The sequence below is a fragment of the Leuresthes tenuis genome, unplaced genomic scaffold (assembly GCF_036924035.1).
Source record: "Leuresthes tenuis unplaced genomic scaffold, fLeuTen1.0.hap1 SCAF_1, whole genome shotgun sequence".
NCBI classification, from domain to species: Eukaryota; Metazoa; Chordata; class Actinopteri; order Atheriniformes; family Atherinopsidae; genus Leuresthes; species Leuresthes tenuis.
The window spans coordinates 35049206-35069652 of record NW_027325355.1 but is presented as its reverse complement, the minus strand read 5'-3'; the positions used below and the strand labels follow the sequence as shown (position 1 = coordinate 35069652).

Below are 20447 nucleotides of genomic sequence, written 5' to 3'. Positions count from 1 at the left end.
CAGGAGGCTAACCTTATCCAGGAGGCCAACCTTATCCAGGAGGCCAACCTTATCCAGGAGGCTAACCTTATCCAGGAGGCCAACCTTATCCAGGAGGCCAACTTTATCCAGGAGGCCAACTTTATCCAGCAGGCCAAATTTTTCCAGGAGGCCAACCTTATCCAGGAGGCCAACCTTATTCAGGAGGCTAACCTTATCCAGGAGGCCAACCTTATTCAGGAGGCTAACCTTATCCAGGAGGCTAACCTTATTCAGGGGGCCAACCTTATTCAGGAGGCTAACCTTATCCAGGAGGCCAACTTTATCCAGGAGGCTAACCTTATCCAGGAGGCTAACCTTATCCAGGAGGCTAACCTTATCCAGGAGGCTCGCCTTATCCAGGAGGCCAAATTTTTCCAGGAGGCCAACTTTATCCAGGAGGCCAACTTTATCCAGGAGGCCAACTTTATCCAGGAGGCCAACTTTATCCAGGAGGCCAACCTTATCCAGGGGGCCAACCTTATCCAGGAGGCCAACCTTATTCAGGAGGCTAACCTTATCCAGGAGGCTAACCTTATTCAGGGGGCCAACCTTATTCAGGAGGCTAACCTTATCCAGGAGGCCAACTTTATCCAGGAGGCCAACCTTATTCAGGAGGCTAACCTTATCCAGGAGGCTAACCTTATTCAGGGGGCCAACCTTATTCAGGAGGCTAACCTTATCCAGGAGGCCAACTTTATCCAGGAGGCCAACTTTATCCAGGAGGCCAACTTTATCCAGGAGGCCAACTTTATCCAGGAGGCTAACCTTATCCAGGAGGCTAACCTTATCCAGGAGGCTAACCTTATCCAGGAGGCTAACCTTATCCAGGAGGCTTTTTCTGGAGAAAACGACCTCTTCACTGACACATACTGGCTACATAACGGACTTTACTCCCTTGCTGGTTTCAGAAAATGGGCTCAACATGGCCTCATGAAATTATTTCAACCATAATTTAATCATGATGAGGTCGATTCAACATAGTATGGATCTGGATTTCTGATCCTTTCAAAAAAAGCATCCCCAACCACTGATTCCTCCAGCTTCTTCTTCTTCGCAGAACATCGCTCTTCTTCTTAATATGGCAGCTCTTACATGGAGAGCGACCTGCTGCACCGACAGAAATAAGGCAACAAAAACTGAATTTATTCAGCGAAGGGATCAGACACAGTATTTAAAAATCTATTTTTCCTCAGTGTTTCCTCAGGACATGAGAGAGGAATGTCCTTGAGCTGAACTTTAGATTAGCTTTTACCAAAACCATATTTAAATTTATATTATTTATCGGAGACTGGAACAGCACATATGAGCCCATTTAAGTGCTGCAGCTCCGAACATTTCAGAATGGTCTCGTCTTTCCTGCAGCTTATTACCACCTTTAAGTTCAGTCATCTCCTTCTTAGCTCATACAATTGTTTCCTTCTTTTGTCCTCTGAAACAGATGCTAATGCTAACCTTAAAGGTTTTAAATAAAGCAAAATATAAATTAGGAAAACACGTAAATTTTTTGAAAAAGATATTTATTTTTCTCTCATAAAAACAAACATTTCACAGGTAACTCGAGGTTTTATGAAAGGTAGAAGGTTGTAAAGTTGATGCAGAATGAAGAGACGATTAAGGCAAACGATCTTAGAAAAAAAAGTTTAACCCCGCCCCACTCTAAAAGAAGCCCCGCCCCTTCTAAAGGAAGCCCCGCCCCCATGTTAGCTAAGTTCTGGGCATCTTTAAAAACAGAACATCAGTTTTCTACCTGTATGTTTATATAAATGTGTAACTGTTTCCTATCATGATCTTTTACTCTGTTATCAACATTTAAACAACTAGATCACCCAAAAGGTGCCAAAACTGATGGCTCAGAATTACTGAAAGATCAATCAAAAATAAAACCTTACTGAATCTAATAAAAGAAAAGAAAGTGAAACATCTGTCACAGTTGTTCTTATCCGAATCTGTCTTTTTGATTATTAAGTGAATGTTGTAGTTAAAACCAAGAGCAGCACAAATCTTGCAAATCACACACCGTAAAACTTTAATATAAAGAAAATTACACAAACAGACAAGAAGAAGAAACTTATTTAATGTGACTATAAAATCTGTCTGAAATATTCAATAAAAACTGTTCCAAACAAACACTGATATGTGTAAAGTGCCTCTGATTTCTTACCTTGTTTGTTTTAATGGCTTTCGTAATAATTCTAACGCCCTCTAGTGGCCCAAATCCAACACTACAACTATATTCTTTATTTTAATATCACACACACACAAAGTCATGAACACACCTGTGTTATGTCGGCAGGTTTATGTTTAACAGGTGACTGAATGTTTATGAACCTTTCTGAATAACTAACAGTTCAAAACCAAAATCACTTCTTTCAAATTTGTGTCCTTTAATAAATAAAACTGAATAAAGTGAATTTCAAAGGCTTGTTGATCTGGGGCATAAAAACAATAAATCACAGGCGCCTGAGGAAGATTTCAGGGTTGCAGGTTTGATTCCTGAACAGAAAAAAATACAAAATAAAAGCACAGGTGAACATTTAGGGAAACATCAGCAGGAAAATCAACAATAACTGAAGTGTTATGCAGAGGAGGAGCATTTCTATTCATGTAGATTTAAACTTTAATGTGAGAAACTGGTCATTTTTTTTATATATATAAAGAAATATCTGTCTTCGTGCTCATTTTCAAAAGTAAAATATAAAAAAACTGGAAAACTGGAATTTTTTATCACGAATTTCTACAAAACAGAAACAAAAATACTTTTTAGAGCTGTAGAAGATGCCTGAATAAAAGGCCTGAAAGTCCCACATTAACACCAGAAAACAGACATGTTTTATCTGAATTAAGGCGTCTTCATGTTCAAAATGTTCCAGTAAACCGATGAATGAAACAAAACGCCGTATCAGTGACGCCGGTAGCTCACAGCTAACAGGAAGTGTTTCTATGGAAGATGTCCGGGTGAAATTTAGAGCCTGATGAAGTGAACCAGGGGGGAAAAAAATAAAATAAAAATAAATCAGACACCGATGAGTCCGTTGGCTGTGGAGCAGACAGATGTGACAGATGCTGAGCTGCTGTTCCTCCTCCTAACTGATGATTTCTGGACTCTGAGAACAGATGAAACTATGAACACCAGTTCAACACTGAAGAATCAGGATCTGATTAAAGACTTTTTACTGATTCATGAAACCAGGAAAGGATCAAAAAGGAAAAAAAGAAAAGAACAACATGTGGAAATGTGTTCAAAATCCAATGAAGGTCAGAATTTTTCTTTATCTTTGACTGTTTTTAATCTGCAGCCTGTTGATTATCTGGTTGTTAAAATGTGAAGTTTTTTCTTCTTAAAAACAGTTCAAACAAACAAAAAATACTTCCACAAATATTAGAAAAAAACAAAAGTTGAAAAGATTTATTTTAAAAAAATATATATTTTTTTTAGAAATAACTAAAAAACTGTTGGTAAAGAAGATAAAAAAGATGAAAAAACTGATCAAACAAATCCAAATTTGAATAGATATAAAAATGAAACAAATTATTTAAATTAAACAAAGACTAATTTAATTTGACTCGAACTCGACATAATTGATTTTAAAACATTCCTTACTTCTGACTTCTCGATGTTAAAATGAAACATTTTGAAAAGGTTTTGTTAGCCCCAGTGTTTTAACGTTTTGTTCAAATGGCAGAAATGGTGTTCCATACCTGGAGCATGACATCTATTCTTTTATCATCTCTTGGTTTGTCTCCAATTGAGACTCGAGCCTGAAAATGTGCTCATGTCTCTTTAAATGGAGGCGGAGTCAGATTTAAACACATAACGATGCAGGACTACAAACAGAATCATTAGAACTACAACAACCAGAAGCTCTCACCTTCAGTGGTGCTTCCTGTGTGGTGGAGCTTGGAAATATTCCTCTGGAGTGACAGTCTTCACCCCGCCAAAATAATCCAACACCCACACCTGGGAGACGAGGGAAAAAAGGTGGATGTTGAGGTGACTTCCTTTCATCTGATAGGCTGAGAGCAGCAGTGATGTCAGAGGTAATCTGAGGTTCTGCTACCTGTGTGATGTTGAACTTGGCGAAGAACCAGTTGTGGTCCGTCGGCCAGTCGATCATCTCTTTGTGTCGACTGAATAGAGCTTTCTTTGCAAAATCTGCTTCTGTCCCGTTCACCTGATCAACAGGAGTCATGTGATTGGTCAGAGGACAACACCGAGGCACACAGGGGGGCAGAGGTGTGAGTTTGCGTGTGTCGTACCTCGAGCACGGATCCTGACATGATGATGTGGGCGCACAGAGGACTCTGAGGGTCGAAGCCCTGCTGCTGGCAGTAATCAGTCTGAGCCAGAGACATGGACAGAGATGCCTGAGGGTTCACCTGCAGGAAGGGTGGCAAAGGAAGGGTGAGACAGGTAACTCCCAGGAAAGGTTAGACAGCTGATATCTGAGTCATCAGACATTTAACATAGCAGACAAGTCATTCATAGAACAAGTAACCAACTCATTAAACAGGTAACCAACGCATTAAACAGGTAACCAACTCTTCAGACTGGTAACCAACTCATTAAACAGGTAACCTACTCTTCAGACTGGTAACCAACTCATCAGACTGGTAACCAACTCATCAGACTGGTAACCAACTCCTGAGACAGGTAACCAACTCTTCAGACTGGTAACCAACTCATCAGACTGGTAACCAACTCATCAGACAGGTAACCAACTCATCAGACAGGTAACCAACTCCTGAGACAGGTAACCAACTCCTGAGACAGGTAACCAACTCCTGAGACAGGTAACCAACTCATCAGACTGGTAACCAACTCAGACTGGTAACCAACTCAGACAGGTAACCAACTCCTGAGACAGGTAACCAACTCATCAGACTGGTAACCAACTCCTCAGACAGGTAACCAACTCATCAGACTGGTAACCAACTCCTCAGACAGATAACCAACTCATCAGACAGGTAACCAACTCCTCAGACAGGTAACCAACTCCTCAGACAGGTTCAACTCCTCAGACAGGTAACCAACTCATCAGACAGGTAACCAACTAATCAGACTGGTAACCAACTCATCAGACAGGTAACCAACTCATCAGACTGGTAACCAACTCATCAGACTGGTAACCAACTCATCAGACAGGTAACCAACTCATCAGACAGGTAACCAACTCATCAGACTGGTAACCAACTCATCAGACTGGTAACCAACTCATCAGACAGGTAACCAACTCATCAGACTGGTAACCAACTCATCAGACAGGTAACCAACTCATCAGACTGGTAACCAACTCCTGAGACAGGTAACCAACTCATCAGACAGGTAACCAACTCATCAGACTGGTAACCAACTCATCAGACAGGTAACCAACTCATCAGACTGGTAACCAACTCATCAGACTGGTAACCAACTCCTGAGACAGGTAACCAACTCATCAGACAGGTAACCAACTCCTCAGGTAACCAACTCCTCAGACTGGTAACCAACTCATCAGACAGGTAACCAACTCCTCAGGTAACCAACTCCTCAGACAGGTAACCAACTCATCAGACTGGTAACCAACTCCTGAGACTGGTAACCAACTCCTGAGACAGGTAACCAACTCATCAGACAGGTAACCAACTCCTCAGGTAACCAACTCCTCAGACAGGTAACCAACTCCTCAGACTGGTAACCAACTCATCAGACAGGTAACCAACTCATCAGACAGGTAACCAACTTATCAGACTGGTAACCAACTCATTAAACAGGTAACCAACTCATCAGACAGGTAACCAACTCCTCAGGTAACCAACTCATCAGACAGGTAACCAACTCATCAGACAGGTAACCAACTCATCAGACAGGTAACCAACTCATCAGACTGGTAACCAACTCCTGAGACAGGTAACCAACTCATCAGACAGGTAACCAACTCCTCAGGTAACCAACTCCTCAGACTGGTAACCAACTCATCAGACAGGTAACCAACTCATCAGACAGGTAACCAACTCCTCAGGTAACCAACTCCTCAGACTGGTAACCAACTCCTCAGACAGGTAACCAACTCATCAGACTGGTAACCAACTCATCAGACTGGTAACCAACTCATCAGACAGGTAACCAACTCATCAGACAGGTAACCAACTCCTCAGACAGGTAACCAACTCCTCAGACTGGTAACCAACTCATCAGACAGGTAACCAACTCATCAGACAGGTAACCAACTTATCAGACTGGTAACCAACTCATTAAACAGGTAACCAACTCATCAGACAGGTAACCAACTCCTCAGGTAACCAACTCATCAGACAGGTAACCAACTCATCAGACTGGTAACCAACTCATCAGACAGGTAACCAACTCATTAAACAGGTAACTAACTCCTCAGACAGGTAACTCATCCAAAGAGAGCATTGACGAGGATTATTAAAAGGGGAAAAACGATTTCCATAAAATCAAATCATCAAATTCTAATTAATTGATCAAACCACCAGCCTGAGCTGAGAGGTAACTTATCAGGAAGGTGAGGCAGCTAACAGGTAACTTACAGGTAAGGTTAGACCATCAGATAGGTAACTCAGACAGGTAACTCGCCCAGAGAGTTAAAACCAAGTGAATCTGAAGGTGCAATGCCCCGCCCACATCCAAGTTGTTCAATCAGAAACATTTAAAAGACAAGGTGGGTGTGGGCGGAGTTTGGTTATCCAATGGCAGGGTGATACCTGTTTAAAGCAGGTAAGGTCCTGAAAGGTTGATAATAAATCAGGTAACACACCTGACAGTCTCATGGCACTTTACAGCAGCAGTTTGATATTTGGTCGCGTGCGTGTGCAGCCAGTTCTGGACACCTTATCGCGAGCTGACAGCCTGCTTCTGCTTTCTGTCACATGACTTCAAACTGCTGAGTCACGGTGTGTCAAAACGCCCGAGTCACGCTTACTTAACTGAAGTTACTTACTTAACGCTTACTTAACTGAAGTTACGTTAACTTCCCGATAACTTGTTGCTTGTTCTGGTGAATTAAGCTGTAAAATTAACTCTCCTGGTTATGATGAAACTTTTCAGCAGTTTAGTTTTAGTAAATATGAGCACTTTGCTACAGCCGGTACCTCCAGGTCCTGCACGGAGATCTCCATGCGGGTCAGGTACATGTACGGAACCCCGGAGCTGGTGCCGTGGGGCCCGTCGCTGACCGAGAACACGTTGGAGAACGGCTGACCGATCACCGGCTTGTGCGTGGAGATGGTGGCCATAGAGGCCCAGTCGCACTGGTGGGAGATGAAGCGCGCGACCCGGGCCACCTGGTCGTGCGGCGGGATCTGAACCCTGCAGGCGGAGGCCGTGGAGAGGCCGAGCAGCAGCAGCAGGAGGGCGGCCATGGTCGGTTCTGGAGGACAGTCGGTGACACCGAGCGTAGGAGGAGCGAATATAAACAACAAGCGGACTTCCGGTGTGGAGTTTCACAATAAAAGCATCAACGGGAACACATCCGGTTACTACAAAGTACTACTAATTAATGTAAATAAATAAAATAAGACAAGTTAAATTACAGCTGGAAGAATAAAAAGCATGATACTGGAGCACAGTAACGGTTAAAGTCAGTCTGACTAAGTGCAATAATCTTACTTTCTACTGTACTCTTAAATTTATCATTCATCAGCATCACATTCACTGTTATTATTTTCATTACTATAGCTACTATACTATTATTTATGTTATGAATATTATTATCTTTCTGTTTATACTGTTTTGGGTGTTTTTCCACTTTTATTCTGTTTAACAGTGCTGAGCGTACAGGATGCAGCTCAGTGGCCTGAAGATGTAACTCTGTTGTTCTGACATTTTTAAATAGTCTGAGCCATCGAAACGTCAGCCCACAAGACTTCCCAATATGGAAAAGGTGGAATAGTCCCTCCGAGTCTAAGAGTTTAAGTATCTGGATGATAAACTTATGGGTTGGGGCCTCGTCAGCAGTGATGAGGGCGCTGCTCCGGTCCGCCGTGGTGAACTGGCAGCTGGAGACGAACTGAGCTGAAGTAAATGTTAAACCTGTGCTAAACTTCAAGAAAGTGAGAGAAGAACGCAGCCGTCTGATACATATAAACACACGTTAAAACAAAACGAGTTTTATTACAAATTACAGTAAGAAAAGCATCTTAATTTCAGTCAGAAACAGCATCGAATGTGTGGGAATCACTGGGCCTCGATCGCTTTTGGGCCCTCGGAGTCGCACACGTTGCACAGGTTGTCCTCGGCGTGCAGCCATCCCCGGCAGCCGTCACTGCGGCAGAGGCAGGGCACTTCCTGCTTCTGCGGCGCCGCGGCCCGTCCGTCGGCTGAGTAATTCCAGGTCAGCTCAGAGCCAGCCTTCACGACCCTGCCACGGAAAAACGCATCAGTCACCAAAACAACTGGCAATAACCGCAAGAGTCGCCAGAATCTTCTTCCTCACCTGCTGGTGAAGAAGGCCACGACGGGGAAGGCGGGTTCGTGGGAGTCGGTGAAGACGTTCTGGATGAACAGGTTCGGCTGGCAGCTGTGCTGCAGGTGGAGAAACGTTGGAAGAGATCTCAGAAATAAAAGCAGCAACATGTCTGTCACACATTAACTAAATGTCCGGCGGACTCACGTTAATGAAGCGGCTCACGTTTCCCTCCACGCTGGCGTCCACGAAACAAACGTCCTCCATCAGCGCCGCTCTTTTTAAACTCCTCTGGCTGTCCGTCTTTGTGCCGTTCACGCCATGGGCCGTCGCCGTGGAAACCTTCTCTTGTTGCATGTCACCTGACACACGACAGCCGACTGTTTCAGTTAAAGAAACGGATGCTCTTAAGTTTTTAACCAGTTACCTGTTGTTTTTTTATCATTAAAAATTCAGTTTGGATAAATTTACCTGCAGACTCTGGACCTCCGACCAACACCGACTGAACATGTAAACAACAGAAAACGGACCAAAATAACATATTAACGTTACATTAATATGTTAACATATTAACATGTCATATTAATATATTTGTACATTAAACAGAAAAATAGTCACAATTGAAAAAACTGAAATTAGTAGAAAATATCAAAATACTGGAAACAATGGATCGGATCCTATGTTTGAAGGACATTTGTTGCAGACTTGGATTTAATAAAATACAATAAATCCAATAACTACTCCCTTTGATCCACTCTCAGATCTGTCAGGAAGCTAAATCCTTAATTTTATCCTTCAAGGATGTGAAGTTTCAGCCAGTAATGAGAAACATTTTTTACCACGAGCTAATGCTAACTACGAGCTAATGCTAACTACGAGCTAATAATAATAATTTCACAGTGGTTATTCACTTTAAGTATCCAGCTGCCGTCTGACTGCCTCTTTTTGGACTCTTTTTTACGTGTTTTAGGGCTTGATCCTTTTCACACAAACCTTGTCCCGGTCCTGAGGCGTGGCAGTGGATTCGGCAGGTCTTTGGATCACAGGGACGTGCAGTGGAGGCGAGGTGGCCGGGGAAATGGATAGAGGTGTTTCCAGCAGGTCGCTCCGCCCCTCCAGCACCGGCGGGGCCAGCCACTCGGTGACAACCTCCACCTCATCGTCAGATGGAAAGTCGGCTCTGGACAGTTTCGGGGGCGGCAGCTCGGTGGGACTCTGGACCCTCTGTAGGACCACACCTGCACATAGTTCAGGAAACGGGTTTAAACCAAGTTCACGTCCTGAACCGAGGCCCAAACACAATTCATCCCTTTGGCTCTGTAAAAAGGATGATTATCTGGGTTCTACCGGGGTGTTATTGCCAGAAGGAAAAGGGTGCTACCATCAAAGAGGGGGGGTGTCAAAACTAGTTTAGGGACAGGGACGGACGGGGTTGGTTAGGTAGTTTAGGGACGGACGGGGTTGGTTAGGTAGTTTAGGGACGGACGGGGTTGGTTAGGTAGTTTAGGGACGGACGGGGTTGGTTAGGTAGTTTAGGGACGGACGGGGTTGGTTAGGTAGTTTAGGGACGGACGGGGTTGGTTAGGTAGTTTAGGGACGGACGGGGTTGGTTAGGTAGTTTAGGGACGGACGGGGTTGGTTAGGTAGTTTAGGGACGGACGGGGTTGGTTAGGTAGTTTAGGGACGGACGGGGTTGGTTAGGTAGTTTAGGGACGGACGGGGTTAGGTAGTTTAGGGACGGAAAGGGTTAGGTAGTTTAGGGACGGACGGGGTTAGGTAGTTTAGGGACGGAAGGGGTTAGGTAGTTTAGGGACGGAAGGGGTTAGGTAGTTTAGGGACGGAAAGGGTTAGGTAGTTTAGGGACGGACGGGGTTGGTTAGGTAGTTTAGGGACGGACGGGGTTGGTTAGGTAGTTTAGGGACGGACGGGGTTGGTTAGGTAGTTTAGGGACGGACGGGGTTGGTTAGGTAGTTTAGGGACGGACGGGGTTAGGTAGTTTAGGGACGGACGGGGTTAGGTAGTTTAGGGACGGAAGGGGTTAGGTAGTTTAGGGACGGACGGGGTTAGGTAGTTTAGGGACGGACGGGGTTAGGTAGTTTAGGGACGGACGGGGTTAGGTAGTTTAGGGACGGACGGGGTTAGGTAGTTTAGGGACGGACGGGGTTAGGTAGTTTAGGGACGGACGGGGTTAGGTAGTTTAGGGACGGAAGGGGTTAGGTAGTTTAGGGACGGAAAGGGTTAGGTAGTTTAGGGACGGACGGGGTTAGGTAGTTTAGGGACGGACGGGGTTAGGTAGTTTAGGGACGGACGGGGTTAGGTAGTTTAGGGACGGACGGGGTTAGGTAGTTTAGGGACGGACGGGGTTAGGTAGTTTAGGGACGGACGGGGTTAGGTAGTTTAGTGTTAGGGATGGACAGGAAGGTCATGGGATCCAGGCACAGTCTCACCTGCGTAGATGCACACAAATGTGCCACGATCCAGGTCATCTCGGCAACGGACACCCCAGCCGCGGTCTTCGGTTTGAAAGACCTGGAGGCGGACTCTTATACCTCTCTGGACCAGCCGGTTTTGGCATACAGACCGGTCGCAGCCGCACCAAGGACCACATTCATACAGCCTGGGCACAGCAGAGACATAAACTTAAAACCAATGACGTTCCTTAAGAAATAACATCAGCCAGTGTTGGGCCAGGATGGTTTGAAAAGGCGTTTTTGGTCTTTAGAAACTTAGAAGTCCACCAGTCAACTGACCTGGTTAAAGACTGTAGTAAAACATGTCGTCTCTCACCCTGACGGTACTGGTTCCAGTAACCGATGGTAGCTGTAGCCCCGCCCTCCGGTGGTCATGGCAGCGCAGGCGCAGTTGCTGCAGCCGTCGCTGCAGTCGCAGCAGGTGCGGAACAGCATCGTGTCGCGGCTCAGGAAGCAGCCATGCGGCCAGCGGTCCTTCCTGTAGCGGAAGTCAGTGGGACGGGCGCCGCCGTCTCCGACGCACAGCTCCACTGGCGTCGGCTCAAGCCCCCGGCTCAGATCCTGCTCAGGATGGTGCGCGCCCAGCGCCGACGGAGGGTCTAACTGTACCGAGGGGTTGAAGGTGAAGAAGTCCACCTGCGGCAGGAAGAAGGCGGTTCCCGTAAGTTCGACAGAAATCACTAAATCAAACTTCTCAGTTGAGGCTACGTTCAGGCTGACCTGCAGGATGTCGCAGCTCTCCGAAGCCAACAGGAAGCACATCACGTCGTCAAAGTTACGCAAACTCTTTCCACACGGCGCTTTGTAAATGACGTCCCAATTGCTCCAGTCTTCCTCCGCCGCCTCGCCGTCCACTCTGCTCGGTGACATCAGCGGCATGGCGCTCAGTCTCTTGAAACCGCAGAGCAGCGGGACCTTCAGCGGGTTCTGACCCCAGAACAGAGGTGTGGACTGATGCACGCTGGGTAAACTGGGCATGCAGGCCTGGAGCAGGAACACAGGGACGGTTCTGGTTTCTGTTTTTACAGATTCATCAGCTCGTTCGTCACAGGCTTACCTTACAGCAGGTGTGAGGCTGATAGTGCAGCTGCACAGGAACCAGAGGAGGCAGCAGATCCTCTTTGCCAGCAGGGGGCGTTGCAGAGTTGCTCGACCCCTTAAGGGGAGAAACGGGGGAGGAAGACAGGGAGGAGGAGGCAGGGCTTTGGTTGGAGAACTCAGTGGGCAGCAGCTCACCTGTTCAGAAAACCAGTGGATGTAAATACCCCAAATCACACACATTTACAGCCCCTCCATCGTGTTTGGGACAGGTGACTTCCAGGTGTGTGTGGGTCCTCAGGTGTGTTTCTCCAGACTCCAGTTTGGAGTCTGGAGTTCAACACGAGGAGAATAAAACCATCAAACCTGAGGATCACCAACATCAGAATGCTCTGGTAGGCCAAGGAAGACAAAACTCCTCAAAGGCCCGTCCAACAGATAAGAACCAGTTTCCAGGAGGCAGGTGTGTCTCTGACAGAGACGACTGTCCTCAGAAGACTTCATGAACAGAAATGGAGAGGCTGCACTGCTACATGCTAAGCCGAGCCAGTCAGCTGATTTAAATCCAGCTGAGCACGTCTTCTATGTGCTGAAGGAGAGACTTAAAGGGACAAACTAAGTACTAAACATGGCTGCTTTAATGGAGCCTCCATCACTGTGTCCCAAACATTATGAGCCTGAACTGAGGGGGTCTGTGGATAAAAAGTCTTGTAGGAAAATGTAGGAAAAGTATTTAAATGAAAGTGGAATGTGACTTTAATCACGGCTGAATTTACCTGAGCCGATGACCACCTGGACCACTGAGGAGTCCTGGTCCTGAGGGGAAACCGAGGAGGTGTAGCTTAGAGCCTCCAGCAGCTTCAGGGCTTGAACATACTCTGAGGGACAAACAGCACCGACATCAGGACAGGAAACGCCACGCTTTATATCAGCGAGGATCGGGGGCGGTACCTTGGTCTGTGGCCGTGGTCTTCTGCAGGACTCTCTTCAGGTGGTCCAGGTATGAAAAAACCCAGGTGAAAATCTGATCCATGTCCTCCTTGGCCCAGAAGGTCTTAGCTCTTTCTGCAAAACACATCAGGACAAAGTCTGAGGTCTGGAAAATGAAAAGATGATGAGCTACTCTGAAAAACTGATCTTCTGGCCCATTTCCCCCATATGGACCACTTCAGACCAGATCTCAGAGCTCCTCAGATCTGGATTTAATTAACACAGAGACAGTGGCACTGTTTGGGAGTCATCTCCTGGCCGGTATAACCTTTATAACACCTGTAAAACTCACTCATACCGGTAAAATCTCACTTTTGTACAAGTAGTCCAGTTAAAGTGTCCATAAAAAGCCTCTATCACGAGGTTTAGCTGCACCTGCTGCAGGTGTGCTGCCAGTATCACCTGTTATCTCCCATCACAGGGCATATGTGTACTCCACACACCTTCTGAAATCACATGAAACTTACCCACGTCCCGTGGATCCAGCTCATCTCCGATAGCCACAGACATTAGCCTGCTAGCACTCAGCTACCTTAGCCAACAGGTTAACAACAAAAATGCTCCAGGAAGCAGCTTTATATCAGCGATGAAGCGGTGAGGTTAGGTCTACTAACAGTTTAACAAACTAACTAACCAGTGCTGGCATTTTAACTCGACGCAGTTACCGACGTTGGCTCCATCTGAACAAAATTTAGCCTCGTTTTAATTCATTAAGCCGTTTAGCTGCTAAGCTAGCCGCTAACTGACAGCGGTGACGGACACCATTTCATCAAAACTACATCAACTCTGTAATTATTGTAAATAAAACATCAAAAAGTGTAATTCAAAGTTAAATAAAGCGGATAAACACGTATCGTGCAGAGGATGCACTCCAATCTAAAGTGATTTATGTGTTCGCATCGTATTGATCCATAACGGCCCCCGTTGTTCAGTAAAAGGAATATTAAAGCCCTGATCGCGGTCTGCCAGGTAGTATTTTAACGTTACATAAACGTATGTTGTAATAAAATGGGTTGACAGAGATACACCCGGACACAATTAACTGTTCAAAGCTAACTGAAACTACAGTTAGAATATAAATATATAACATTCTGCTCCAAAATGGATCGTAGTCACTTATCAGGTAAAGTTTTGATTAATTCTTTGTCAGCATGGTTAAGGAGCTATAAAACCTTCTTCAATAAATAACTGAGTAATAATACATGTCTTAAAGATGTAAAGTTTTATAACTTTGCACTTTTTGTTCTTTTTTGTGGCGCTTATGTGACTTATGTGAGTTGTCGACGGTCTGAATACCTGCAAGTCTAACCTCAGGAACAAATTAAAAAGAGTTACAAAAGTGTCGCAGCGCTTCGCTTTTCGAATTGACCTCTATCGGGCACTGTACCGCAGTACATAACATAAACAAAGCTGCTTGTTGTTTGTGTAACCCGGTTTTAGATTAAAAATCGCCACATAGGGAGCAACGCGTGTCGGGAAACACGCACAAAAAGGTTTTACCTCCGTGACTTTCGGTTAGCCTCAGATGCTAACGTTAGCCGCTTCCTGTTGAGTTTTGTAACAGTTTAATAAGAAACTTATGCAAGTTTAGATCAGAGCCGACAGGTGAAGCCCGACAGACAGCACGAGGCTCCGCGCGCTGCAGGTAAGTAAAGATATGTAGCTTTAATGTGGTTTATTTTATAAAATGAAATGTATAAATACAGTCTATCAGCTCTGCCACTGATCGATCACTGATCGGGCGCCTCAGGATCGATCCGGCTGCTTTCTGGTTCTGTTCTTATCTATTTTCTCTTTTCTTTTATTTGACATGTTGGTTCAAGACTTTATTTTTTAATTTAGTAAAGAAAAGTTTTAAATATATAACATTTATTTATTCATTCAGCATTAGGATATTTCACTAAATTATTTAATTTTCAGTCTTTTTCGTTCATTTAATAATGTTTAATTTATTCAATTTAATCAACAAAAAGCCTGTTAGGGATTAAAAGTTCTGTTTAGTTTTCAGATTTTTACATTTATTGATCTATTCATCAACATATCATGTCACGAAATGTTTTAATTTCTTATTTTATAGTTAATTTAAAAAGTTTAACTTGTATTAAATTTAATTTATTGACGATTATTCATAACGATAATTTCTGTGTTTCTATTTATTTAATAAAATTAATCAAACTATCAACATATTTACCAGTTTAAAACTTGTTAGGTAATGTTTTAATTGACCTATTATTATATTTTATATATATAGAGAAAACAGTTATAAATGTCATTTTTTACTTTTCTGTCATGATTCTGTAACTTCTCGGCTTTGGTTGATCATTTGTAATTTGAGTTATTTGCTTATGTTACAGTTGCATTACGTGTCAGAGAGGCCCCTGAAACCCAGATTTGTTCCTCAGACTCTGGACTCTCCTCACCTGGTTGGTGTTGAACGCTCGGCTGACATGTCTGCAGCACGGCGGGCGGTGTCTGAGGCGTTCTGGGCGATGTGCGCCGCAGACTCCGCCTCCATGCCTGTGCACTGGTACTACAACATCAATGACATCAGGAGGGACTTTGGAGGGTGGATATCAGGCTTCAACTCGCCAGCAGAGCGACACCCGTCCAGCATCCTCAGCCTGTCCAACACCGGTACGAACACTGAGCGGTCGGCAGGTTCACCCACAGTGTGGAATAAAAGAGGCCCCAGAACGCGGTTTTCTGACCTGGTTTCTGTTGTGTTGCAGCTGGCAGCGGTCGGACCGCCTGGTCATCCGGCGCTAAGCTGCCCGATGTGGTCGGGAGTGTCATCCTTCACGATAAGCTGGACTTGTGGAAGTCCTCCAACGGCACGGTTCACTATCACCAAGGTAACGGTCATTTTCTGTCTCTTTCCTGCTTTTTGTCTCATTGTTTTAGTTTAATTTTATGTTCTTTGTCCATACTTTTGTACCCAGAAAGCAAAATCTAACTGAATGAATTCTGAAAGGTGATCAGACATGAATACTGAGTCTAACCTCGAAACCGAAGCACTTTTTCTGATTCATGTTGATTTTACAGCCGCAGTTGATATTCACTGAATATTATAAACTCAGTCTGAGCTCCATTTTGGCTGATTTAACAGTGATGTTTGTGAATTAATATCAGTTCAATGATATAAAACCTATTTTAAACAATAAAAAAACAACGACTGATGAGAAGAAAATACCAAAGTGCTTCCGCTGGTTTCCTCTTTCACTCCATCAAAGATTGAATTAAAAATGGTTCATTTCATTCTGAGTTGTCACAGATGATTCATAACTCAGTATCTGTTGGTTTAGATGGTTTAAATGCATCATTTCTCAGGGAGGTATCCATTTTAAAAAGGCTGTGTTCTCTCACAGACTATTTTCACAACCACATCATCACTTTGTGTTGGAAAAAGAAAGATTCGGGTAACTGTGGATGCGCTCGACAAGCTTTTCTTTCAAGTTTCCCTGCTGCCATCAAGTCAAATACATACACTGCCCCCTACTGGTCACTCACATGCTGCTCCAAATAAACGCAGCTGTGAGGAACACGCATTTCTGGAATTCAAAGCAGGTATATTCCTGGTTTCAGAAGCAGCAGGTTAAAGTGTTGATGGAACAGTGAACTGAAACCGGGGATCCCTTTAGTTATCATTCATATTACCCGGATTTACACATAATATCTGATAATGATCCGCTGCTGACAGCGCTGGTTTAAAACACCCCCGTCCTTCAGAAATGGTCTCACCCCCTGAAAAACAGGTGCAGCTGTGCATGGTGAGACTGTGCTGGTCCTGATCCGCTCCTCTGTGATCTTGCAGGTCTTCAGGCGGGCGACAGCACTCTGAACGTCCTCTGCTCCCTCCGACTGGCTCGGACGCTCGTCGCCGGGCGTTTCGCTGACGTCTCCCAACCGGACGCACGAGCCGCCGTTCTGTCAGACTACGTCCAGTTCCTGACCACACCAGGCTCGCACTCTGACACGTACGCCGAGTCCTTCCACCGCTCGTTCTTCGCCGACTGGCGGGAAAGCAAACCTACCTCTCCACATGAGGTAAAACTCCCCACCTGGCTGCTGCGAAGCGTCACATCTGTCCCGTCTGACTGGATTCTCTTTGGTTTCCAGATTCTGAAGTTCGCAGAGAAGCGTTCCAGGCAAAAACTGAGCTCCCCGTTCCCCGACAGTCAGCTGGATGCCATCGGCTGCCTTCCCATGATCCTCCCCTTCATCCTGCTCTCTGCCTCAGCCAATGAGGAGCAAGCTGTGAGTGAACACAGATCAGCGCATTCTGTAAAACAGCCATGACAGTCCTGTCTGATCTTTAGCCTCCACCCTCAGGTGTCAGCAGCGGTGGAGTTCGTGAAGCTCACCCATCCTCACCCCAAAGTGCCCGAGTACGTATCAATCTACGGCAGGGCGCTGCACGCCGTGCTGGGCGGGGCCAGCGTCCGCCACCAGGCTGAACACGCTCTGAGGAGACTGGATGCCTGGGACACCTGCCAGAGCTACAGCCGCAAGGCTGCCAGGTCAGACTGAGACTTTGTAGAAGTTTCTTTAAAATCACCTGAAAGTCCTTTAAAGTAAAATATCTGTGAGTGTTTTCAGCAGGCTTGGGGTTAGACTAAATATCTACTACTATTCTACTATAGGGTCATAGTTCAGCTTCTTCACCATCCGTCCAAAACCCCATCTGGTGTAAGCACCACCTGCCATCAAATTAGCACCACCTGCCGTCAAATTATCACCACCTGCCATTAAATAAGCACCAACTGGCATTAAATAAGCACCACCTGCCATTAAATAAGCACCAACTTGCATTAGATAAGCGCCACCTGCCATTAAATAAGCACCACCTGCCATTAAATAAGCACCATCTGCCATTAAATAAGCACCAACTGGCATTAAATAAGCACCACCTGCCATTAAATAAGCACCACCTGCCATTAAATAAGAACCAACTGGCATTAAATAAGCGCCACCTGCCATTAAATAAGCACCACCTGCCATTAAATAAGCACCAACTGGCATTAAATAAGCGCCACCTGCCATTAAATAAGCACCAACTGGCATTAAATAAGCGACACCTGCCATTATATAAGCGACACCTGCCATTAAATAAGTGCCAACTGGCATTAAATAAGTGCCAACTGGCATTAAATAAGCGCCACCTGCCTTCAAATTAGCACCACCTTCCATTAAAGAAGCACCACCTGCCATTAAATAAGCGCCACCTGCCATTAAATAAGCGCCAACTGGCATTAAATTAGCACCACCTGCCATTAAATAAGCGGCAACTGGCATTAAATTAGCACCACCTGCCATTAAATAAGCGGCAACTGGCATTAAATAAGCGCCACCTGCCATAAAATAAGCGCCATCTGGCATTAAATAAGCGACACCTGCCATTAAATTAGCACCACCTTCCATTAAATAAGCACCACCTGCCATTAAATAAGCACCACCTCTCCACATTGACTCATTGTGGATGAAGCTCAGTAGCTTGAAACCGTCTTCTGAAATCCTCTTTAAAGGGGATGTTTGTTTTTTATAAAACTTGGACCTTATTTCTGGCATAAAATACGTTTATCTATTCTGTGTAGAAAGTCCTCAATAAGACCCCGATAGCTGCCAATAACAACACAGCAGCTATGAGCTAACAGAGCTATAGCACACGTTCGTTCATTCATTCTTCTTAAAGTATTGGTGAAATAAAGACAGATAATGCCTTATTTAGAGGCTGCATCGTCTAAGCCCCGTTCACTCCGTTATATGGATCTCCAGTTATCTAAATATCTTCCGAAGGACGCCGACTTTCACCAAACTGTTCTCAGTGAGGAGATGAACGTATTTCATGCCAGAAATAAGGTCCATATATAAGGAAATAACTTCCCCTTTAACAAACGGATAAATTAACAGTACAAACGGATAAATTAACAGTACAAACGGATAAATTAACAGTACAAACGCATAAATTAACAGTACAAACGCATAAATTAACAGTACCAACGGATAAATTAACAGTACAAATGGATAAATTAACAGTACAAACGCATAAATTAACAGTACAAACGCATAAATTAACAGTTCAAACGCATAAATTAACAGTACCAACGGATAAATTAACAGTACAAACGGATAAATTAACAGTACCAACGGATAAATTAACAGTACAAACGGATAAATTAACAGTACCAACGGATAAATTAACAGTACAAACGGATAAATCAACAGTACAAACGGATAAATCAACAGTACAAACGGATAAATTAACAGTACAAACGCATAAATTAACAGTACCAACGGATAAATTAACAGTACAAACGCATAAATTAACAGTACAAACGCATAAATTAACAGTTCAAACGCATAAATTAACAGTACCAACAGATAAATTAACAGTACAAACGGATAAATTAACAGTACCAACGGATAAATTAACAGTACAAACGGATAAATTAACAGTACCAACGGATAAATTAACAGTACAAACGGATAAATCAACAGTACAAACGGATAAATTAACAGTACAAACGCATAAATTAACAGTACCAACGGATAAATTAACAGTACAAACGCATAAATTAACAGTACAAACGCATAAATTAACAGTACAAACGCATAAATTAACAGTACAAATGGAGACATTAACAGTACAAACAGATAAATTAACAGTACAAACGGATAAATTAACAGTACAAACGGATAAATTAACAGTACCAACGGATAAATTAACAGTACAAACGGATAAATTAACAGTACAAACGGATAAATCAACAGTACAAACGGATAAATTAACAGTACAAACGCATAAATTAACAGTACAAACGGATAAATTAACAGTACAAACTGATAAATTAACAGTACAAACTGATAAATTAACAGTACAAACGGATAAATTAACAGTACAAACTGATAAATTAACAGTACAAACTGATAAATTAACAGTACAAACTGATAAATTAACAGTACAAACGGATAAATTAACAGTACAAACTGATAAATTAACAGTACAAACTGATAAATTAACAGTTCAAACGGATAAATTAACAGTACAAACTGATAAATTAACAGTACAAACGGATAAATTAACAGTACAAACGGATAAATTAACAGTACCAACGGATAAATTAACAGTACCAACGGATAAATTAACAGTACAAACGGATAAATTAACAGTACAAACAGATAAATTAACAGTACAAACAGGATTTTCTGCTAACCCATAAAAGTGACGGTGTATAACTGATGGTTTAGGTTTCCTGTGTCTTCTGAGGAGAGACTGAAGGTCCACCAGAGCGCTGTGAACTACCTGGGTCTGGCCTGCTACAACAAAGGTCAGCATCTGGTTTGGTTTTACATGGAAAAGATACGAAGGGAACAGACTCTTACCTGTGTTTGTTGAATCCACAGGTGCGCTGTCCAGCTTGTTCTACCTCGCTCACGAGTTTCATGACGACCCTAAAGGAGGAATCCTGGCAAACACCAACTGTGGAGGTTAGACCAGAAGCTTTTGACACCATTGTTTCCCTTT

The 20447-nt window shown here is 43.9% G+C and overlaps 3 protein-coding genes across 8 annotated transcripts; 1 reads left to right on the top strand and 2 right to left on the bottom strand.

Annotated features, from left to right (window-relative positions):
- Positions 1 to 1684: 1684 nt before the first annotated feature.
- Positions 1685 to 7457, bottom strand: LOC140288702 (protein CREG1-like). Of its 2 annotated transcripts, none has more exons than XM_072379209.1 (5): positions 7114 to 7457; positions 4279 to 4398; positions 4080 to 4193; positions 3891 to 3979; positions 1685 to 3125 (listed from the first exon to the last, which is right to left on the bottom strand). In XM_072379209.1, exons 1-4 carry the CDS (start codon positions 7381 to 7383, stop codon positions 3893 to 3895), a joined length of 591 nt encoding a protein of 196 aa, XP_072235310.1. In that variant the 5' UTR covers positions 7384 to 7457; the 3' UTR covers positions 1685 to 3125; positions 3891 to 3892. The 2 variants fall into 2 exon arrangements, with proteins under 2 accessions (XP_072235310.1, XP_072235309.1); XM_072379208.1 differs by having other exon boundaries at positions 1685 to 2514.
- A 657-nt stretch (positions 7458 to 8114) lies between these two features.
- Positions 8115 to 13796, bottom strand: LOC140288630 (histone-lysine N-methyltransferase SETDB2-like). Of its 2 annotated transcripts, none has more exons than XM_072379200.1 (12): positions 13393 to 13791; positions 12887 to 13000; positions 12712 to 12813; positions 11955 to 12133; positions 11618 to 11881; positions 11214 to 11533; positions 10874 to 11043; positions 9420 to 9664; positions 8898 to 8928; positions 8634 to 8806; positions 8457 to 8545; positions 8115 to 8381 (listed from the first exon to the last, which is right to left on the bottom strand). In XM_072379200.1, the coding sequence occupies exons 1-12, from the start codon at positions 13433 to 13435 to the stop codon at positions 8198 to 8200; spliced, it is 1914 nt and encodes a 637-aa protein (XP_072235301.1). In that variant the 5' UTR covers positions 13436 to 13791; the 3' UTR covers positions 8115 to 8197. The 2 variants fall into 2 exon arrangements, with proteins under 2 accessions (XP_072235301.1, XP_072235304.1); XM_072379203.1 differs by having other exon boundaries at positions 8261 to 8381; positions 8457 to 8540; positions 13393 to 13796.
- Positions 12235 to 20440, top strand: LOC140288656 (uncharacterized). Of its 4 annotated transcripts, XM_072379207.1 has the most exons (8): positions 14297 to 14570; positions 15280 to 15559; positions 15655 to 15777; positions 16737 to 16969; positions 17042 to 17179; positions 17255 to 17442; positions 20171 to 20250; positions 20327 to 20440. In XM_072379207.1, exons 2-8 carry the CDS (start codon positions 15373 to 15375, stop codon positions 20413 to 20415), a joined length of 1038 nt encoding a protein of 345 aa, XP_072235308.1. In that variant the 5' UTR covers positions 14297 to 14570; positions 15280 to 15372; the 3' UTR covers positions 20416 to 20440. The 4 variants fall into 4 exon arrangements, with proteins under 4 accessions (XP_072235306.1, XP_072235307.1, XP_072235305.1 ...); XM_072379205.1 differs by lacking the exon at positions 14297 to 14570 and adding an exon at positions 12235 to 12935 and having other exon boundaries at positions 16737 to 17179; XM_072379206.1 differs by having other exon boundaries at positions 14296 to 14570; positions 15328 to 15559; positions 16737 to 17179.
- The last annotated feature ends 7 nt before the right edge of the window (positions 20441 to 20447 follow it).

What these genes read in the sequence shown, in the direction of transcription:
- LOC140288656 (XM_072379205.1), top strand. Translation starts at nt 15,373, where the DNA reads ATGTCTGCAGCACGGCGGGCGGTGTCTGAGGCGTTCTGGGCGATGTGC. An exon ending in CACGGTTCACTATCACCAAG is followed by an intron (nt 15,778 to 16,736) that starts GTAACGGTCATT and finishes GTGATCTTGCAG; the next exon opens with GTCTTCAGGCGGGCGACAGC. An exon ending in TCTGGCCTGCTACAACAAAG is followed by an intron (nt 20,251 to 20,326) that starts GTCAGCATCTGG and finishes TTGAATCCACAG; the next exon opens with GTGCGCTGTCCAGCTTGTTC.
- LOC140288702 (XM_072379209.1), bottom strand. Translation starts at nt 7,383, where the DNA reads ATGGCCGCCCTCCTGCTGCTGCTGCTCGGCCTCTCCACGGCCTCCGCC. An exon ending in TCTCCGTGCAGGACCTGGAG is followed by an intron (nt 4,399 to 7,113) that starts GTACCGGCTGTA and finishes CCCTTCCTGCAG; the next exon opens with GTGAACCCTCAGGCATCTCT. An exon ending in CCAAGTTCAACATCACACAG is followed by an intron (nt 3,980 to 4,079) that starts GTAGCAGAACCT and finishes CTCGTCTCCCAG; the next exon opens with GTGTGGGTGTTGGATTATTT.
- LOC140288630 (XM_072379200.1), bottom strand. Translation starts at nt 13,435, where the DNA reads ATGTCTGTGGCTATCGGAGATGAGCTGGATCCACGGGACGTGG. An exon ending in GCTGGATCCACGGGACGTGG is followed by an intron (nt 13,001 to 13,392) that starts GTAAGTTTCATG and finishes TGTGTTTTGCAG; the next exon opens with AAAGAGCTAAGACCTTCTGG. An exon ending in CGGAGGTCCAGAGTCTGCAG is followed by an intron (nt 8,807 to 8,897) that starts GTAAATTTATCC and finishes TAACTGAAACAG; the next exon opens with TCGGCTGTCGTGTGTCAGGT.